At 42.5% G+C, this 22,009-nt stretch overlaps 1 protein-coding gene across 1 annotated transcript in view; it reads left to right on the top strand.

Annotated features, from left to right (window-relative positions):
* Positions 1-22,009, top strand: part of slc12a2 (solute carrier family 12 member 2) — a 66,458-nt gene that overhangs the window by 5,609 nt on the left and 38,840 nt on the right. The window contains exons 2-4 of the mRNA XM_041959760.1: positions 16,677-16,796; positions 18,161-18,236; positions 20,009-20,104. Of these exons, the coding sequence (XP_041815694.1) occupies positions 16,677-16,796; positions 18,161-18,236; positions 20,009-20,104 (292 nt within the window). The remainder of the gene's footprint in view (positions 1-16,676; positions 16,797-18,160; positions 18,237-20,008; positions 20,105-22,009) is intronic.

Below are 22,009 nucleotides of genomic sequence, written 5' to 3'. Positions count from 1 at the left end.
AGTAGTGTTTGAACAGTACCAGCACCAGTTTTTGGACTTGTGATGAAGTTATTTCAGTGTTATCATGAGGGGCTTGGACTATTTAGTCTACCCACTTTAAATCAAAGAAATGGCTTTAAACATAACAAAGGAAGTGATAAAATTTACAAGACTGCTTTTTATCAACATGTCATGAGTGCTGGTTTGTATCCAGCCACAAGCGTTTGTTGTCAGGATGTTGAGGTGATTGAGAAGCGATGACTAGGCTTCAAGCCACCGTGAGAACAGTTTATTGTCAGTAAATCATGAGCAGTATACAAAGTCTAGTGGTTAAATGAGTCCTGGTGATATCACTGACCACGTTTTTCTGTTTGTGAAATTAGTGAGCTATAATATCAGGCTGTTCAAGGGAAGGTCATTGTGTGGAATCACATATAAATACTACCAACAACGCCAGAGTGAAGGTGCAGTCTGATCGCCTAGTAGTTCCCCTTTCTCTTATTGTTGGTGTAATATAAAGAAGCATGGCAGGCTAAAAGCAGTGAAAAGGAGTTGAGGCTTCGGCATTTTACCTTAGAAGCGTGAGGTTGACAATGCTGACAACAGCAAGGTGCATGAGACCTGCCATCAATTGTGTGCACCATTCATTATTAGCAAGGACAGCATAATATAAATATTACATAATCATAAAAATACTTTGTAACAATTCATTATATTAATAAATAATCCTAATCTAACCCATATAATATTACAAAATCTGTAAATAATCCTTATGAAGGACACACATCTTTTACATTAATGAAATCACATTTATTCACAAATTGCATGCTGCCTCAAAACCCCAGTATGGGTTGGGCTCTAATTGGTCAGGGTGTTGCCATACATCCTGACTTGCATAGAAATCTAGACAGACTTTAACTGCCCTGAGCCATACTGTTACTACTGGAAATGTTATGACCATTAAGCCTATCGATACACAGGATGTGATGCAACAGCCAATGGATTGTGCATGTCGTTGCTGTATTGAGAGCAGTAAAGCACAGCCTGCACTTACGTGTAAGTTGTTCCTGCCCTGGACCTGTTTTATACAGTTATCAAGAGCTGCAAATGTTTCCTGGGTTTTACTCAGTGAATTTATCATCAGATAACCTGCTAGGAACGGGTAGAGCTTGACATATCAAGGTCTGCTACTTTGTCTATTATGCCTAAAAGGCAGACATACATAGCATAAGACAACACAAGCTTGATGCCTTTGTCCAAATTCACTTCCTGCAGTCAGTTGTATAGTAAATGAAAAATGGTGAAAAGCAATCTCCCTTCCCCTAATCTCCGAAGCAGCTGATTAGCTGTTCCTATATCCAGCCATCAAGTAGTTTGTGATGAAAAGCTGGTCTCATATTTTCTCAAGGTTGTGTAGCTGAAAGAGGGCTCCTATTGTCGTCCTTGGTCAGAATATATTGGGTCTTAATGGCAAGTATGTGGTACAGAATCAGGAGTCGAGCCTGTTTCATCACCACAAAATTACTGCTGCTAGCAGATCTGTATGATCAACTGATCGACGACAGGATTTAATTAGCTGCCGTGGTTGGCTCACATTCATAGAGGCAGCGCTCTTTGGCTCAATATCTGGGAAATGGCTTTCGGACTCTAAAATTCAGGGGGTTTGTGGTGCTTTGAAGGTCATGGTGACCGTGGTGTTTCCACTGTATCATGTCTAACAGTGAAGAGTTTTCCCCTCTCTGTACCAGATCGAAATGTGGAATGGAAATTCCACTGTGCCAATTGACTGTTGCCCATGGACTGTTCACAGCAATCAATGAGTCATTCAGTGTACTCTCAGGGCAGTTAAAGAAATGCCGCCGCATTTCCCGGATTGCTGCTGAACGCTTCAGGTTCTTCATGTAACCTGAGAAGGGCGGTGATGGTGAGCTCCAGAAGAGGAAATTTGGGTGTATATTGAACATCCCCAGCAGGGACAGGCAGGAATGTCCCACTGTCCCGGTGTTTTGGGCCCTTGATCAGGCTGCGGTAGCCACAACAGCAGTGTGCTGTTGGTGACAGAGCAGATTTATTCAGTCTGAAGCAGCCAAGCATAAATATGTTGTGCTTAAATATTGATGCCGCCCTCTGTGTTGCTCCAGTGTAACAGCCCACTCTGTCCAAAAAGGCTGGGTTATCATGTGTAGTTGTAGCATGACCTTAACTTTTTGAGTAATATTTGACTATATATCCACAGTGGTATGAAACAGGGCTGTGGGTGTGAACTGGACACAAGCACAGACATCCCAGCCTCCAGCAGTTTACATTTGTAGCATTTGGGTCACATTTAAATTTGTGTTCCCCACCTCACACATTGGCTTCATGGCAGCGATTCGGTCAGTGTATGTAAATGAGTTTGTTTCTTTTTAATTCTATGAGTAATACATGACTTTAAAGGACATGCCCATTGTGTAATAAACAAAACCCAGCCCTGTAACAGTAGTTGGTTCAATCTGCCTTGCTACGTACCTGATTCTCAGATTAGTTGTAACATGGTACAGATACACCTTTAATTTTAACTCCTGGTGCCTGGATGTAGTCCTAAAATCACAGAGAGATTGGGGCGTGCTGGTACATTACAAAGTTTATTGTGTCAAGCATAACTTGCATTAGAGCCTGTTAAAGACATACTCTGCTGCTTTTGTTGCAGAAAATATAATTAATACAAGGTCTTGGAGGATTGTGTTATAGTTCTCAGAGGCTTACTGCTGAGCAGCTGAACATGTCCTGACATTAGTCCGGCAGTGTTTCCCACAGGATTTTGTGAGACTTTGGTGGATGGACATTGCGCCCTGTCGGGGGGTCTGGGTCACGCTCTCTCAAAAGAAAATCTTGTACATTTTAAAGTTAAGTGCATCAATCTGTTGAACACAAAATAAGGAGGTTAGATCCAAGAACAGCTTTGTGCTCATGTAAACAGTTCAGTGCTCTAGTAAACAACTGAATCCTAAACACATTGGTTTTATAGACATGAGTGATAGTGACACAACAAAAAGTCACACCAACAAAGTAGTTAACGCAGTTCACAAATGATCAGAGCACAAATCGACGAGAGCATACATTTGAGCCATCAAAGAACTGAAGCAAAAGTGGTTAATTACCATCCAATGGGTAGCAGTGACGGTGTGCACAGAGGCAGGGTCTTAATCAATGCCAGGTTATGACCTGCACTTACTGGGAATTCCTTGGTATCAGTGGTAGCTTCTGCAGAACTCTATCTGTTTGACGTTGTACATTGATAATGATAAACTTGTGTTTGGACTAGTGGATAACTTTAGTGGATACTGGGATGTTAAAATTGGAGTTTAGGCACACACCCTCAGTACCCCCCCTGAATGTTTGTGATTGTGAAATTATAGATTTTTTTATTAAAAGTATGAAAATGAGAAAAGCAAGGTTCCAGCTGCTCTGCTCTGAGTCCATGCTGCCTGACAAACAGTGAGGTACAGATGTTGATGTTGGGTTTGCTGCTCTTTATAGGAGATGTTGTGAACTTGCACAATGGAACCTCTGTTTGAGTGTTACGAGAGTTTTTTTTTTTTTCTGAGCAAATGTCTCCCTCCCCCTGTTTCTACGCTGCTCCCCCTTCTCTTTGTTTGCTGCACAGTTTGTACACAGAAACAGGAAGCGAAGGACGCCCTGGGCTTCTGGTGTGGCCTTTGACAGGAGAGGGAGTCCTTTTGTCTCAGCATCAGCCATGGCTGATAGCCTTACAGCTGTTGTAACACACACACACACACACACACACACACACACAGTGTTGGCAACAGCTCGTAAACCTGTGTGTGTGTGTGTGTGTGTGTGTGTGTGTGTGTGTGTGTGTGTGTTTGTGTGGTGCTAGAGTGAATGTGTGCTTTTTGTCTGCCGAGGACCTGGCTGCTTTCTTATCCCCACATCCACGTGCGTCATATGCAGCCTGATGTCAGAAATAGCACAACACCCCCACCCCCCTCCTGAGACTATTTGTACCAGCTCACTTGTACAGTAATTAAACTGGGAGCATATGGGAGTTTGTTTTTTTCCCCAACTTACCTTACAATAAGGTGAAGCAAAGGAAGCAGAATGATTCAGACATCTATAAAATAATCCTTCAATAACTTAGTACATGCTTCAGAATAAATGCTAATTCTCCTTTATCACAACTTTGGTCTTTGTCCTAATTTCTATTGGTTTGGTTGTTGTTTTTTTTCTCTAGCACTGACCCATATACATACCAAGTGGGACATTTTACTATGTAAAAACTAATTTGTCAGTACTCTCTGGTAGACAAACTATGTAAAGGTGATGCTGTTCCCAAATGACTTGACACTAGCGGTGTAATGGCACACAGGTTGTGGTTCGGTTCATACCTCAGTCACGCTGTGGTCTGAGTTCAGTGCAGTCGGCAGGAATAAGGGTACATTTCTTTTCATTTATTTTGAACAGACAGTCGTGCAGGTGTGAAAGACAGTCTTGTTGGGGACTGAAGTAGCATCTGGCCACAGAGAACTTCTGTTTTCTGTTTCCATTAAATCATTTCACTGAAGCTTCCGCTCCACTGAAGGCATAAGAATTGGCGTCAGACAAAAACATCAGATCTGTGTGGAGCGGTGAGACTGTAACTTTCCGCAAACTGATACACGAAACAAGCAGAAATGTCAGATTTCCACCATGTTTTCTCCATTGCTTTTCACTGTTTGAGCTTCAAGTGGAACTCATTTAATTCGATCATCTTGCTGTTCACTTTTCTTCCACAGTGGTGTAACCCGGCTGGAGAATTGGCATAATGGAAGTGGCTGGAAACAAGCACTCATTAGCATTTTCTTTTGTTGTTTGTTTTGCAGATATAAATCTAATGGTCTGATAGAGTGGTACATTTAGAGGTGTCAACAGCTCTTACTGTTAATGTCTGTAATGTAGTTTTGAATGGAGCAGTTGGTAATAGCTGCAGCAGTGAGAACAGTTTACTGCCAGATGTGCTCCAGTTTGCGAACACTGTGGTTGTGTTGACTAAACCAGACATGCCAGGGTTTAACAATAATGGTTGCCTGCTGGCCTAATGCCAGTAGAAAGACACTCAAGAGCTTACTGTCCTGATCAGGAGCTGACTGATCATCAGTTATCTGATCTGATACACAGCATTTTTGTGATGATGGGAACCAACTTTTTTTTTTTAAAGCGTTCATTGTAGCTTTGAGTATCGTTGGTACGAGTGTAACTGGAGCTTATTTTAGCGTATTACTCGCCCTAATGGGTTGGTGCTGTTACATGTTAGCATGTCAACAGGTCGGCGATGGTCATAATAACGTGAGCTTATGTTGAGCCTCAAAGCGCTTACTTAAACAGGATAGTGAGTGTTAACAAATTCATTTGTTGATCCATGATAGCCAGCCAGCAGGCCAAAAAATTGATAAGCTATAACGTTCTTTCTTGCACGTCACTTAATAAGGCTGGTCATACTCAGTCTCAGCTCACGACTAGCTGTTCCTAGTAACGTTACTACAGTGTGTCCTGAAGCTGTCCAAGTACAAATGGTTATTGTCTTTGGTCTCAGGACCTGTCCCTGAAGTCTGCACTGAACTGGGAACAAGGGCATTGAAGTGTGCTGCTCCCTCTTCTTGGAATCAGTGGCAAGATTACCTGAATCTTAGCAGCTGGTCTCACTGGATTTAAAGTGAGACCAGCAAGGACATCTGCCTGTAGAGGTTTAGATGTTGGTGAATGTTTCTTAATGCTGATTCTGTAATTTGTTCATTGTTTTTTTTGTTATACTGTGTGCTTGTTTGGTGTCGTTTTGAAGAAATCTGAATGAGTCTTCACTTTAATAGCCTTTGAAAACACTGAACAATGACATGCACTATCAAAGTCACCCATTTCATTTTCCAGGAACTTCTACAAACTATGGCGGCACAAAGATGTGGCTTACAATAATATTTTGTAACAGCCCACGCAGTTTTCCTTTCTCAGAACCGAGGAATTTTGTCCCCTTCAAGGAACACTCCAGTGAATGTGATTCATAATCACATTTCCTGTTGCCTGCAGTCCTCGCTCTCGCAGCACTCGGCACTGCACGACAGATCGACTGTCCTCTCCCAACACTGCTAAGCTCAGCACTTCACAGAGCACGTGCACTATTTTCACCTAGGGGCTCAGTCACAGTATGAGGGGTGAATGATGACATCACGTTCTCACGTGATACCTCCGTTCCCACCCCCGCAGTACGGGACAACAAACTTGCCACGGCTGCTATGAATGGGTAGGAAACAAAGAAATATGTTAAAAAGACTGTCACCAGAGTTGAAAGCGGCAAACCGTCGTTATTAAAAAGGTGGTCAGGAATGAGGCTTTCTGTCAAATAGTAGTGGGTTTGTATTAATCATGCGTCTCAGAACGCGTCCTTGGAGTCATGCTGAAAGGAGCAACGGCCTGCTGTGGCTTCTCTTGTTGTTTGAGTTGATGATTTCATGTCATACTTTGCCCAATTTTAAACTGTTTTATTCAGGCAATGTTCTTGTAAGGCTGCTTGTGTTAAGACAATTCGAGAATCTTTGGGAAAACGATGAAAAACTGTTTTTCCAAAAAAAAAAAAATCAAAACAAAAAAACATATAGTTAGGCATTGGAAAAAGCTATTGTTCATGCATGTATGAAAACTTATCGTAGCGGCACTAGTATAGAAATTATTACCAAGCCCCCAGTTTAACCCTAAATAATCAAAACCCACAGTAAAAGACAGTTATGCATTTTTAGAAGCGTTCTTCCCTTTGCTCAAGTTAACCTCATCTCAAGAAACGACTGCTGTCACCTACTCCTTTCAATGACCTGCTAAGAAGAAACTCAAGGTTCCCAGTGCTTAATCATTCACCTTGAACTGAGGACACTTTTGACAATGCGAGCTTTTGTCTGTGCACAGCATATAACCTACCACATGTCTGCAGCGCTGACACATGATATGTTGTGTTGGGGGATCGTGTTTGATGAATAAGTCACAGATTTTTGGAGGTCAGTTTGATGTGATGGCACTAGCCTGTCCCTCTGCTTATTGAAGCAGCCTGTTTCACGAGGCGGTAGCTACAATCTACTTCCTGTGAGCTTGTGGTGAGCATCATGGAAAATTGGCAGACATCCGTTACATACATGTTTACAAGCTGCCACATGTGTGCTTGCGTGTACACGTGCAAGCCGTATGGCAGGAAGTGCCCACAATCCAGTCAATTTGCATTCAATTGCAAAATGAAATCACTCTTGGTGGCCCACTTCTGTAAACACTTGTATGAGAAGCACATGTGATGGAAAGTTAGACGTTAGCAGAGCATTGCAGCAAAAATGCCACTGGAATGTCACACAACACCTTTTTCATTTAGCTGAAAATTGTGTTTATTGTTGGCAATTTTTTCTCAGACAGAACATTATGAATGGTGAGGCACACAATCTGGACAAAAGCAGCCCACAGAAGGGTCAGACTGATGAAATGCTATTGTTTTTCAGAATGTATTTGTTCATCGTCCAAACACAACATAAAATATATTCACTGCAAGAGCAAAGACACAGTGTATGGTAGGGTAGGGTATGAACTTCAGCTGCATCTTCCTAAAATAATCTCACTCTAATTGAAGTAAAGAATATAAAGTAAACTAACTTTAGAAAATAAGATTTTGGTGCTCTGGTTTCCATCGGTTGTCCGTTTGTAGTCTGTGTTGTATTGACCAATCGCATTTGAGCTTGGGCTTTGGTTGCATGCAGGTAAACATTCCATATGATGGAAAAAGAGGCGGAATGAATTGGGTGAAAAATATTCTCGACCAATGCTCTTAATTTACCTTGTTTTAATTTATCTGCCCTTATATGCATATTTTTGTCCATAAAGATTAGCTGAGAGATTGAGCGTCACCTGACCAGTGAAGCAGAGTGACCTGGTTTGTAAGAGCCCAATCTAGCTGTTCCATGGTGTCGCTCTATTATTACAAATGTAATCAGAGCATGTATGAAAAATGAACAGATTAAGTAACACAGACCTTGTGCTGCATTTCAAGTAATTTCAGTCAGATGCACTAAACTTTAACACACCAGCCTGCTCATGTCTGGTGTTTTTCAGTGTATTTTAAATTCTTGTCCAACAGCGTGGCATCATGCAGGTCTTTGACTTCTCCTCCCGTCCATGCCAAACTAAAACTTATCGGTGCACCCAAAACTGCCTCTCTGTCTGAGTGCATTCACAGATGCTGTTACCTCACAGAGCAACAAAGCTCCTCACTGTTTCCAGGTGCCTCATTCATCACCTCTTTCACGCTCATGCCAGAGTCAAATAGTAATTCGACACAATTCCAAAACAAAAATCTCTGCAGTGTGAGGCCAGGCCATTTTAGTTCCATCAACAGGCCTCAGTGGGCAGCAGGGAATCCAACTCTGGGAGAGTTTCAGTGCAGTAAAAGAATAATGAACTGAGTGGTGGGAGGTTTTTCCAAACAATGGTGAGATGTCTGAGACAGTGGACATCTGATCGGTCCTCTCAATCACTGATAGAGTCATGCGGGGAGGGTGTGGGACTCTGCCTGAAATAGGTATCTGAGAATCCATCAGCCCTGCTCAAAAGATGCTTGCCACAGCAATGTAAACTAATATGTATATGGGACACAGTGTACCAATGTACAGTGTTGCAGAGATATTATTAACAAATAGTAAAAGTAGCAGTAAAAGACATGCTAACAGCCAAAGAGGCAACTGTCATTACTCTCCCAACAGTCAAAGCCCTGCAAATATTCACTGTACAGTAATAAATAATATTGGAGAAGCTGCAACCAAAGAATGTTTGGTATTTTTGCTTAAAGGTGTACTGCTGTTAGAAAACAAATTGTTCAAAGCTATTCCTCCCCGGCTCAACGTAACTAAGAGAGCAGCGGGGGTCAAATGAGCTCGAGAGTGAATGAAGAGAGGGAGCAGTGTTAGCCAGAACAAAGCAGCGAATCAGAGAAGTGAAACCGTTTTTTTGTATTGTTTCACGGTGGTTGTGTTCTAAAGCACAAATAAACACAGCCGCACCTCCGACCAGCCCTGCAGGAGGATGCTGCATTGCTGGATTTTGTGTGAATTCAGCAGAGGTGCACGCTCCATCCTGTCTATCTTCTATCTCAGCCCCGCCGTGGTTAAACAGACACACAGCAGAGGAAAGATGGACACCGCGATGTCATCAGGTTAGAGACAGCAACGAGTCTCAACCTCGTGGGGTTTAATTAATAAAGTAGACCTACTTATTAATACAAAGCGTTGTTTACATCGTGGCTCATGGTAATGTCAGCTCATATGATGGATGAGGATGATGATGACGATGATGATGATGCATGTGACTGCACTATAATGAATAGGCTATTTTGTTTTTCATATCGTTATGATAATTTGTACTAATTTGGCATACATTTGACAACAGTGGAGCCATTGTGCTGCATACGCTGTTTAGAGACCAACAAAGGAACCAGCACTGAAATGGTTATTATTACTGGATGTTAATATTGGATATTCTTTATGGCTTTGAACGTTGTGCTTGGACTCTGATACCATTTCCAGTCTATGTTTGCCGACTGAGGAAAGGTGAGAAGAGAATGCATTTTTCCTCCTTTGGGACCCTTTAAGTTAACGTGAGGATTCACATTTGGGAATGATTAGATTTGGTGTTCTTGTATTTCTGAATAGGGTCGCGCAATGCACCACAGCCGCCGTCCATCTGGCCGGTAGCCTACATCTCACTAGGCTAGTATGTGTCAACCACACGCCACCCACGTGAACAAAGGATTTTCTCCACTTTATAGACCCACATCTAGATAGACATTTCACTCCCTGTCGGCTGTGTTGCTTTTTAAATGACGTCAGGCAATGTGAGCTTCCCAGGTCAGGAGCAAAATACGACTCAGCCAACTGGTTGCTTTAAATGATGCCATGAAGTAAGTTACCTTCAGTGTGTTACGCAACCCAACACAAGCATCTCTTCAGTGAAACTAATTGCCTGTAGTGACGCCTGTTTTTCCACGTCTGCTGTGTAGTTCGGAGGGATACTGGCAGTTGCAGCCTCACTGACATAAACAGGAGCCTTGTTTGTTTTTTGATTAGGTGTTTTGCGTCAGTCCCGATCATTTGTAGGGGAAGAATTATTCATTAGCATTTTGTCACCGGGACATGTCAGTGTTTTGCAGAAATAAAGTGCTGTCATTCTTTGTTGTCAAGTTGTTTAGGATTGGTGATAGTTTTTTTTTTTTTTTAAACCTTCCTTAATGTACGTTCCAGGATCAACTTCTAATCTAATAACTAAAATCTAATTGCAACACAAGGTTTTCTTTTTTGTAATGATGCCCTTCATGGCAAGTGATGGTACAGTTTGCACTGCCATGCTAAGCTCTCGATGCTTTGTCATTGTTGTGCAAAGCCGGCCTTTGTGTTGCTTCAGCGATGTAGATAATGTTCACTAACTCATCCTGTGTCGTCTGCACTGTTCTCAGTGCTGTGCATTCAGCAGTGAGAGCGGGTCTCAGCCACACCAGAGCCGCCTCTTGAGTTCAAGTTAGAATGTCTGACATAGCTGAATCAGTTTCAGTCTTCCCCAGTGATTGTGTTGCTCCCATCTACTTCCTAATAGGATGGTGTTTTGTATTGTGCGCTGTAGTAATTTAGATCCATTCAGAGTGGAACTGCTGTGGCAGGGGGACTAAGACATCTCTTCTCGATCCCCAGCGTGAACAAAATGCTGTAAATCCAATGCAGGATTCAGTCAGCATCAGGACTTCTGAACTGTTTCCACCTGAAACACGTCACCGAAGCAGAAACCGAGCGACCCTGCTGCTCTGTGATTGGCTTTAAGGAATGACAAAACAAATTATTACATATTGATGTGAGATACAAGGATTCTTTCTTGAATGATTCAGCATTGATTTGTCAAACTTCTTCAATGAAAACAAATCAGAGGGTTCCATGAGCAGGTTATTCCCACAGTTTCAGCATTTTTACTCCCTAAGCCAGGCATGTCCAAACGATTCCATGAAGGGCCGTGTGGCTGCAGGTTTTTATTCCAACCAAGGAGGAGCCCACCAGGCTGGACTCATTTAATCAGCTGATCTCAGTCTTCAGCTGATAATTAGGTGACCTCTTGACTGGTTGGAACAAAAACCTGCAGCCACTCGGCCCTTGATGGGATAGTTTGGACACGCCTGCTCTAAGCCTGTAAGTGTAGGTATCTAAACACTCAAATATTTTTTTATGCAAAGAAGTCATTTGAAATGGCTGCTTACCACACAATGTACTCTATTCTGTTCTTAGGACTTATCACAAAAACAAAGATAAAATGTCTCCTAGCTCAGTTTCTAAATTTTATACAGCTCTGGCTGTAGTTGGGTCTATACAAGAAACAGCGATAAGAAAATCTTTTTGCTTTGTTCCTGCTCAACCTGCTGTGTTTCAGTTGCAAATGAATCCAATAGACAGAATTTCTCAAAACTCTCGATAATTTCTGACATACTTTCACTCACAGAATGAGCATGATGCTGAGAGTCCAGTGTTTCCACATTCCTGAGCTTCAGCATCATTAGTGCCAACAAGATGAATCAGTCAAAGCAAACAGGCCGCATCAATGTGCTCCAGCAGTCTTGCAATCATCTGAAGAAGTATACCTGAATACGTCATAATACTCATAATGTGAGGAACAGTAAAGAGACAGAGCTGGCCTGGAGCTGACAGCAAGTCTGACCTGCTTCTACAAATCAACCAAACAGATGCTCCCTGGTTAACAGTGCCCCTAATGCCACACAAGGGCAGCAGACCTTACTGTCAGTGTTGCATAATGGCATCAGCAGCATGACCTGACATCACTCTGAACTAAGAATGTGATGTCCCTTTGCCCAGCTGTTTCAATAATTTGTGCCAGAAGCAGATTTAATTATCTTTAGATTGTTAAGCCAACCTCAGGCCACACAGAGGCAGCTCAGTTTGCTTTTCAAATGGTTCAAAAAGCCACAGCCATGTCAAACCAAGCCTGGTTGTCAAAACTCAGTCCTCTTTAGGGACTGGCTGAGCCCCAAAAACAGCCAAGTACCACAAAGTCCGGTCAAATGTGTTGCATTATTTACTCATTCTTTGGTCAGGTTGTCCCTTATTGAAGTCACAATTTTTCCATTTTTTCTCTACAACTGGTCCACTGCACCATACACTTCTTTCTCCAATCAGTTAAAGAAAACAGAACACTGTGTCATTCGCCGGGTGTGGTCCTGGAGTCATTGGGACCGGGGTAGGTTGGTTAGAGAGCGATACTCAACATGTAAGAACTTCATGTGTTTTTGCAACTTTCCAAACCAGACGCCCTGACAGTCATATCAACAGCTGTGTGGAGATGTGAAAAGAGGCAGCGTTTGAATTCCCTCTCAGACTTCAGCTTCATCTTTCACACAACTGCTTTGTCACTTTTATTACAAGTGCAACACCGTGAATGGCTCTGAGGAGAGCCTGTGATGATGTCTTTGAGTGTTACCATTTTGAACAGGTCACCTTTGCCTTTAAGTTATTGGACAACACTTTGTGTGACCTAGTTCAATTAAAGCAGGTAGAGCAAGTGTTCAGTACCAACCTGTTGAGCCTGACGGTTTCCCTCGTCAGTGCTCAAATTATTGAGACCTGTGTTGACCACGTGCTGTTAAAGCTGGCATGTCTAATGAGTCTAAGGTAATGTGGACTAGAATTCTTAGGTCTTGATGTGCTCTCTGTGAACATGTGGCTGCTGCACACCTCAACATTTCTTCTTGGCCATTACATCTGTATCTGCTAGAAGCCATTAACGTCATCGCCCAGAGCTGGGTGATATCATTACTTCACTCTCAGGGTCACGGCTCCCCAGTCTTTGGACTACTGCAGGGCCTCTTACAAAGAACAATGGGTGAGACAGCACATACTTCAAATTAAAGGATGGGAGTATGACTCATGTATGCCTGGAGACTTACAGTAAGAGCACACTGTCTGTGTCATGCCCTGTTGGCTGTTCTTCCTTTAATTTCCTGCTTTGTCCCATGTGTCTGTGTACACTAGCTATCTTTTGGGCTAATCCCAGCACAGCTCCTGGCAAGAACTTCATTCTTGCCCTGACTGATTTCTGTGTTTGATACCTGACATTTGGTTTGATTCCAACAGACTGTACCGTTTACTTTGTTGGCTGAACTAGTCATGAGTGTACCTTGGGGCTGGACGTTAGTGTACAGCCTCCATTGTCTTACTGCCTTCTTTAAAGAGAGGGCTGGAATGGCAGCTAATGCAGGTGCCACATGGTAATCTGTCCCTCCTAACACATAAAGTCCCACATAAAGTGTTGACAAAATTCTCTAAAAATGATATATGTTCTACCTTCTCCTGTATGTTTTGTCAAGGGAACATCTCTTTTCATTATGCGTGCTTTTGTACTTCTTAATAGTGATGCTGTGTACCACACCTGAGTTGAGTTTGTAGCTGCTGCAGGAAATGCAGCGTTTCAGTGTTCTGGTAACTCAGAAGAGACAGGGCAAAAAGGCTTGCAGCATGTTTTGCATAGTTTTGCTCCCTCTGGGTTTTTCAGGCATCCTTGCTAATAATTGGAAGTATAGCAGTGCACATATGAAATGTTTTGATAAAAACCCCTTTAATGAATTAATCAAAATAACACTTCCTAAATGGATCATTTGCATACACATCAGTCGTACAAGAATGAAGCTTAATATTAGAAAATATCTCATCAAAGAATAAGTAAAGAAGACGAAGGATCTTACCAAGCATTTAATGCCAGCCTCTAGTGCTTGATGATAAATTGTTCTACGGACATATTTCATTCCATGCCCACAGATACACAACCCTAATTGGAATTGGAATCGCCAGAAGTCGGGTATTCTCCGACAAAGTGTACAGAAAGCCTAGCGCTGTCCCTCTTCCACACTTGCTTCTGGCCCCCTGGCTTCTGTTCCACAATGCGTTTTTGCACAGAGATCTCCTTTGTTCATCCTGAGAATTAATTCTTTTGTTTTTAATTTTTTTCTTCATTTTTACGGCTCATGCTAAAATGAACGCTTTAGGGCTACAACAGCTAATCGTTTAAATCAATTAAAATCCTTTATAAAACAGCTGGCAATGAATTTCATCATTGATTAGTTGGGCTGTGGCAACATCTCTTGCGATGGGTGCAGCAAGCCAGCCAATGCCATGCCATGCTGGCTCACGTGATGAATTACAGGAAATGACGCCCTCTGCTTTGTCTAGCAGCGGCGGAGGAAGAATCTAACCTTACAGTGGAGAAATGCATGATTATAGGTACTTATTTAGAAACAAATGTAACGCACAGAAATACAGATTGATCCATCACCAAATGGAGATAAAACACTTAATGAGAAAAGTCATCCTTGAAAGTGTAAAAATCCATTTGGAAAAGAAGCCGACCCCGGTGTGGGGAGGGCCCGCCTCGCTGCCGTTGCCAGATCACAGCGGGGTTGCTGAGTCATTGAAGGGACACAGGCGGGGTGTTCGTGTCGACAGATGGCCCAGGTGAAGTGATGCTGAGTGATGCTTCAGCCCGAGCCGTCCCTCCCGCAGGTCAGCTCTGTACATGCCAGAGGCCCGGCCCTCCTGGATAATTTATAACACCCGTTTATACAGGCAGCAGAGCGTAACAGAGCCTCTCTGCTGGGAGCTATTCATTTACACGTCTTTCATGTTTCCTCTCTTCATCTTACCATAAACATTTTCTAGACCTTCTGTTACATCAATGATTGTTAATAAACTATCCTCAAATGAAGGCCTTGTCGGGACGGGCGTTGTTAATTTGCACAGTCAGTGTTTCACTCTTGGGATATGGACAAGGCCAGCGCCGTGTCACCACGCTTCCTTTCCCCTGCTGTAAAATGACACAGCGGAAGAGGATCCATAAACCCAAGGTCATCCATTTCCAAAGGAAACTCACGCAATATGAAACGCTGATGTAAAAAGACACTTTTTCTAAAGGGAAGGTACACATATGACATTATTACTAATAGGTTAGCATTTTCCAAGAATTTGCTTTCATAGCATAACGTGCCACATACATTCTTTTTTATGGGGTTATGTAACGTGCCCTTGACTTGTCCAGTCCATTATGACAGCATTATTCTAAAAATACAGCAGGTATAGACTCTGTGTGTACTTGTGTCTGTTGGCAGTGGAATTGTATTGAACGTCAGCAGCGTGTTGATGGGCTCCAGAGTGAATGAATGAACTTCTGCACAAGTCAATGGTTACTCTTACTCTCAACCAGAACGCCTTTGTGATGCTAGAGGCAGGGCCCAAGAATGGTGATGTCCTCCAGTATGTGTCACTAATATTCCTGAGGGGAAAATATTTGTCTGAGCACATTTCTTGTTAAGGTTTGGATGATGAACATTGATGTCCTTTGCCTGTCTCATGCCTGTTAAAGTGATGAACTGCACTACTTGTGGTTGTTTTTAGAGACGGCAACAGACATTTTAAACTCATGCTACAATTTTGTGGCCTGTGCTACAAAAAAAACTTTCAACCTCTAAAACCAGTGCTATGTGCAGAAAAAGTGAACGTGCAGCCCTGAATTGCCTTGACAGGAAGAAAAAACCATGAAACGTTTTTAGGTTTCAAAGCAGCAAGGCTCCAAGAGCAAACTAATTTGTCATTATGTTTTTGCTCCAGCCCTCACTGCTGTTGTGGCTTGAAAGAAGTATTGCAGTCCCCGGGCTAACTAACTGCCGTGTAACATTATGCTGTGAAAATTATGGTAATGACTCACTTTTGTTCAGCTGATGCCAGAGCTGTTCTGAAGCCATGCTGTTAAGCTTATTTCAGTTTGACACCCTCATGTACAATTCTCCTGGCCAGTGGAGGGAGGAAATGCTGCGAAAGCCTCACAATAAGTACAAAGGAGTGGTGCGCAGACATCCTGTGCTCATCCCAAGGTCATTACGAGTGCTGTAAAATGCAGGACGGACAATGCGCCGGATTCCCAGAGAGTCCGGGAGGCGAGGCCACCGACGTCACAACATTGTGTGCACAGGAGGGAGTCTTCCTGTGTTGTTTGTGCTGTAGTGACACATGCTCTGTCTGTGTGTCTGTCTGGTTTAAAGAACCTGTGTTGTCTAGAGAAGTGAGACCCGTCAGCCAGAGGGTTTATCACATTGACATTCCATGATTATTTTGCCTCTGTGTCATTTCATGTCATCGTAATGTGGAAATACAGTCAAGTCTGACCCCTACATGTTTTACCTTTTCCAGAATTGCCTTTACAAATGAATCTTTTGAACACTACTCAAAGCAGTCTTAATTCAGTTACAGGGTCAGATTTTTCACGCAGCGGGTACAATGAAACCAATACACCAAACCAGCGCTAATTTCACATGCAGTCAAAATGAATGATATATTGCTGCAGAAAACTCCAAAAATCATCTGTTCAGGAGATATTGTGGTTGAAAAGAGAGGTATTTTTTGGCACATCTTGACCGACGTTTGTCTCAGTTTATCATACTCTTCCATGTGGACTGCTTCCTTTTCCCACCACAGCTAACACCCAGGATTCGTCCTCTTTGACCAAATTCCAGTGTTCTGGCTCCAAGGTTACCATGAGTAGTAGTGCTGTCAGTGAAGCAGGCTGTGGGTGACGACAGTAAACCTGATTTTATTTTTTGTGCTTTTTAGGAGCCGTTTGAGGATGGGTTTGCCAATGGTGATGAGCTGACCCCGGCCGAGGAGGCTGCTGCTAAAGAATCAGCCGATTCGAAAGGAGTGGTCAAATTTGGCTGGATCAAGGGGGTGCTGGTGAGTCACTTTTTCTTCAAGTCAAGTTACCCATGAACACTGTTTGCACTGTGAGCCAAAACTACATACGTTTTTTGGTTGTTGGTGTTTTTTTTGTCTAAAGATTTTGACTAGTTTAGTCGAGACTATAATTCCATATTTGATCAAGTTTCAAGTATACATACTATGTACAGTCAAACGATCTGGTGTATCACTGTGAGGTAACATCGGCTATTCTAAAGTAAAAACAAACCCTAAAGGAGTTACAAGACATTTGCACTACATAACCTGCAATTTTGCATCTTACATACTCAAAGAGGGAAATAGCTTTACTGTTTGTCCACTGTATCAGTGCTTCTACATATGTCTCAAATTTCTCCAATCCAAACAAGTTTGACAGCTGTGTTGATCTAAATGTATTGTCCTCATCATCTCGGTCATGTTCAAATGTCCAATTGGTCAGTTAAACTCGAAGTGGATCACAGGCATGTTTTGAACTCTATGTGCAAGTAGGAGACTGTCTGTTATGTGACAGTCTGGATTTTGGACCATGAGTGTGAATATCTGGTGGATCAGATTTTTTGCTTGGTCGCGGTTGAACCACTGAGGAAGAAATGACTCACATCAACTGAGACATGTTTAATTTAATTGAGAATAAAGTCAGCAGAGGACGAAGTTTTCATGTTAGAGCGTGTCTGGAGATTATCATCCAGCGTTTATTTTGACATGAGATGTCCTCACTTCCTCTCTATTATAAACCTTGCCCTAATTCTCATGGTTCTTGGAACCTGATAGCGTTTATCAAGTGGTGTAGGATATTTTCTTCGCGTAATCTTAAAGTGTGGTACTCGGGGTGGTCTCTGCAGGGAGAAGGGGGTGGTAGGTCGGGGTCAGCTGATGATCTGTGCCCCTGGAGCTGGGAGGGATTCTTCAAGTTGTTCAAAATTTGTCGTGGCTCAGCTTTTGCTGCAGCACAACAAAGTGACACTCAGCTACTTGTTAGCTTGAAAGTCAGATAGGTGCGACTATCTATTGTTCCAATCTGAAAACTTTAATCTGCATCTGCTTCTGGACAAATCTGTGCTGAACAGCATTCCACCTTTTCCTCTCGTCTGTTTGAACATGATTTTATCACAACAGACAATGAGCGTGTGACCTTAGATGACAGCTTTGTCTGCTGAGACATGTGCAGCTTTCTTCTCTTAAAAATACATGTTGCTATGTGTTGCTATGTGTTGCAGTGAAGTATGAAGTGTTCAGCTAAATTTTAATAACATCAAATAATGGTAGAAGGCTTCATTGGTAAAACCCGACAGTAACCATCACTAGAAACTAGAAGAGCTAATAGTGAGGTTGAAGTGAACCTGTCTCCCTCCTCTCTGCAGGTCCGCTGCATGTTGAACATTTGGGGTGTGATGCTCTTCATCCGCATGTCATGGATCGTGGGTCAGGCTGGAATTGGTAAGGAGACCATTTTAAATGCGACGACCTGTTTAGAATCTAATTTTCAGCTCTCAGTATATTTACAGTATCCTGCCCTCTAAAGCAAATTGTGACTTTGGGAAGTTGTGTGTGCAATGTGCCTGTGGTTACCAGCATGAGAACACTGTTGCTTCACAAAAAGAACATGGTGTAAGACTTGTTCCTTTTAAAAAAGTGGGGTAATTGTTTTTTCTATATTGTAATGCCATGCTGAGGAACAAACAAAGTAGACAGTGATGGCAGAGCCGATTTTACATTGTGTTTAAAAGCCTCTCGTGTGGGCTCAAAATTACCATGAACAAGGCAAACCCCTACATTTGATGGCAGCATTAATGTATCGTAGTTGTGCTGTTTAAGAAAGAGTCTCACCCTTCCTGTTTCTTCTGAGCTGTCACATCACACCATCACAGCCCCAGTCTGTGGTCAGCGGCTGGAGCCCTGCTGCAGCTTACAGACTCTTTGGATTCAGTCTTAATGGGACAGTTGAAGCAGATTCAGGCTACAAACAACCAGACACAAACTGTGTTACACAATTTAGACCACTTATTACAAATAATAATTACTTGCACACTACTTGACCTTAAGTTTTTGAGACTGATGCTCATCCTCCAGGCAGCTGTTGTTCTCAGTTGATCATATGGGATGATGTCAGCTTGAAAAGTCTTGAAACCTCTATTTTTTTTTTTTTTAGTTTTAGTCAACATAGTCTCCACAAGTCTCAACAAGATGATTTTCAGACTTCAAGCCAATTAAAAAAGACTATGAAATGCAAAACACTTCACCATCTGAAAAAGTGCAAAGCTACTGTGATGGTGTGAGAGTGGACGTTGACAGTGTGTTCTGTGGAGTATACACAGTAACAGAGACACTACTTCTGGAAAGAGATGATGCTGTTTAAAATGTCTTTTCTTCTATACTGTGACCACCTCAAACTAAATTCTGTTCACAGTAATCTTATTCATACAGCACTTCTCCAAAACGCAGCAAATCAACAAATTCAAAGGCTGTCGATAACAGAAAATATGAACTGGACCCGAATAAAGTAAAATAAAATAGAACTGCTCCTGATAATTAAAGAAAAGAGAAGTAAAAGAAGCATAAGTGAAAAATCAGGATATGCTCTCCAAAAGAAAAGTATATTTTAAGAAGCATTTAAAATAAATCTGCTGACTCAGCCGGCGGATGTGTTGGGGTGGATGCAGAGTTTTTAAACCAAAACGATCTGCGTCAAGAGACACCAAGTGACAAAAAACTTCACCTGGCCCCTTAATGATCCGTTTTTCCTTCCTGTTGTTCGATAATCGAGGCTAGTCAGACCGCCAGGAGCCTGTTTGATACACATCCAATGTTTTTCTCTGATGTGACAAAGACTGCACGCATGTGACAGATTCAAATATCGCTGTGCAGAGAAGCTACCGAGCAGTGTGGCACACCGCCCGTGTTTATTAGCGCTGCGGCGCTCACTGGGTGGTCATTTCAGACCCAGTGTTCAACACTCTGTGTCATTTCACACACAGCACAACTCCCCGCTGCCGCTGACCCCCCCAGCACTTTGATGTGAAATATCACCATGAAGTGACACGTGGCAGACTTCACTGCAGCGGCTCGTCCTTGTGGCTGCGCTGAGACTTTTCACAGAGCCCTCAGAGTGATCGCGTGGCCTGCTAGAAAACTGTTAACAGTGTTGCACATTCTTTTCATTCAAGCGTGGAGAGCGTAATGTAAAGGTTGTGATGTGTTTTCTTCTGCAGTTCTCTCCTGTTTGATCGTTGCCATGGCTACCGTAGTGACAACCATCACCGGCCTCTCCACCTCTGCCATCGCCACCAACGGATTTGTACGAGGAGGTTTGTGTCACTTTCATTACTAGAATGATGGACTATCTACAGTCATAAAGCAGAAAAGTACGGTGACCAGTGATTCACTGAATCCTGCTCTGGAGCAGCGGGGCTCTTTTGGCCTCTCCCTGCTGTTTGGTGTGAAACGAGGTGATCCAAGTGTGTGATCTTAACCAGCATGAGCAGCCATCGGTCATCAGTCACGGCGTAGTATTATGTGTGCAGCTTTATTTGAAGTCAGGTGGAAGAAGGGTTAAACACACATCTGTCCCAGTCGCCTCAGTGAGCGGAGAAATGCACACTTTGTGTGGAGGTGAATGGAAGCAGGGGTAGATGTGAGTGGGTGGTCCGACATGGATATTAACGCATTCCTCAGCTGCTGCATCGTGCAAGATGGGCTCATAATTACTTCAATATTTTACATTGAGATGAAGAAAACAATCATTTTGAAATAGGACAGATGTTTTTTGTGTTTCCATACATTGGATTCCTTTTCTGCTTTGAGGCAGACAGACGTAGTGTCAAATATTTGCACTCAGAACTCTGACTCTGTTTTCTTGCTCATGCTATATCACTGTCTATTCTGGGTTTTGTTTTGTTTTTTGTTCTTCGCTCAGTTCTGCTCTTTTTCACCTTGCTGATCCTGCCTCAGTATCAGCCATAACTACAAAATATAACATAAAAAATAGAACTGTCAGAAGAAAAATCTCCTCCTGCTCCCTTTAACTGGCTAACGTACTATTTGGGGCGACTGTGGCGGTCGTCCACTTATCAAGAGGTCGCGGTTCGATCCCTGGCCTTGACATGTCGAAGTATCCTTGAGCAAGATACTGAACCCCAAGTTGCTCCCGATGCTGTGCATTGTTGTGTGAATGTGTTAATGCTCTAATGACCAGGTGTGAATGGGTGACTGCAGGCTTGTGTTGTAAAGCGCTTTGAGTGGTCAAAAGACTAGAAAAGCGCTTTATAAATACAGTCCATTTACCATTTATTTCTAATAATGTACCACTACTTCTTAGAATAGAATAGCTATATGGAAATATCATCTCCCTGATGGTTTTGTTTACTTATGCAGACCAAGGCATCAGTATTAAATAGAGACTGCTTCGTTGCAGTGCGTTTAAACACCTGCTTCAAATGCATGAACTCACGGGGGTCAGTGTTCCAGGTGCTCAGGTACAGCTGAGAACATGAAATGAAATCCAAATCCAGGAAGGCTGGTGTGAGTAATAGATCAGTGACTTTGATGGTTTTCAAGCCATCAAAACACTGCACAACTGTTTACAATACCATGAGACAGGATTTCACAACTGTGCCATTTTATCCTCCATCTGAAAGATTAATGTAAGCAGAAGAATTACCCTGTGACGTTACCAAGTGGTTTACCAGGAATTTCAGCTCGCATGCATTCGATTGGCCAACGCTGTGTCTTGCCGGATGATGACGCATTGCTTTGCAGCAAAAGTTGAGCCGACTTTTTTGCGTGACAGTGAATGCATTAAAATAAAAGCAGCCGTGTTTTTATTCCTGTGTTTTATGCTAATGTCAGTCTGAACACGGAACATTACTACTTTTAAATCACACAAATCATATTAGCAGCCTTTTTGGGCCCTGCTTTCAACTCTCTCTCCTGCCATTATCACAACATTTCAGGGAAGGCTTGCTCAGTGGCCTAATTTTAATGCCTGCAGAGTAGTTGAAATGTAAGATGTAAGTGAAATGTCAAAGCGGAGTCATTGAGGGTAATTAATGCACAGCTGCTTTCAGCTGGGTTCTTTTCTTACATTTTGGTAAAGTAAGACATTTGTAAAATGTCAAGGCAGAGATTTGTTGAGGATTGTTACAGTATCTTTTTGTAGCATTTCTTTTAGCCATGGTTACATTTAACATTTTATTTACAGTCTGTTTGTTGAC

The sequence above is a fragment of the Chelmon rostratus genome, chromosome 19 (genome assembly GCF_017976325.1).
Source record: "Chelmon rostratus isolate fCheRos1 chromosome 19, fCheRos1.pri, whole genome shotgun sequence".
NCBI classification, from domain to species: domain Eukaryota; kingdom Metazoa; phylum Chordata; class Actinopteri; order Chaetodontiformes; family Chaetodontidae; genus Chelmon; species Chelmon rostratus.
This window is presented reverse-complemented; position numbering and strand designations above follow the sequence as displayed.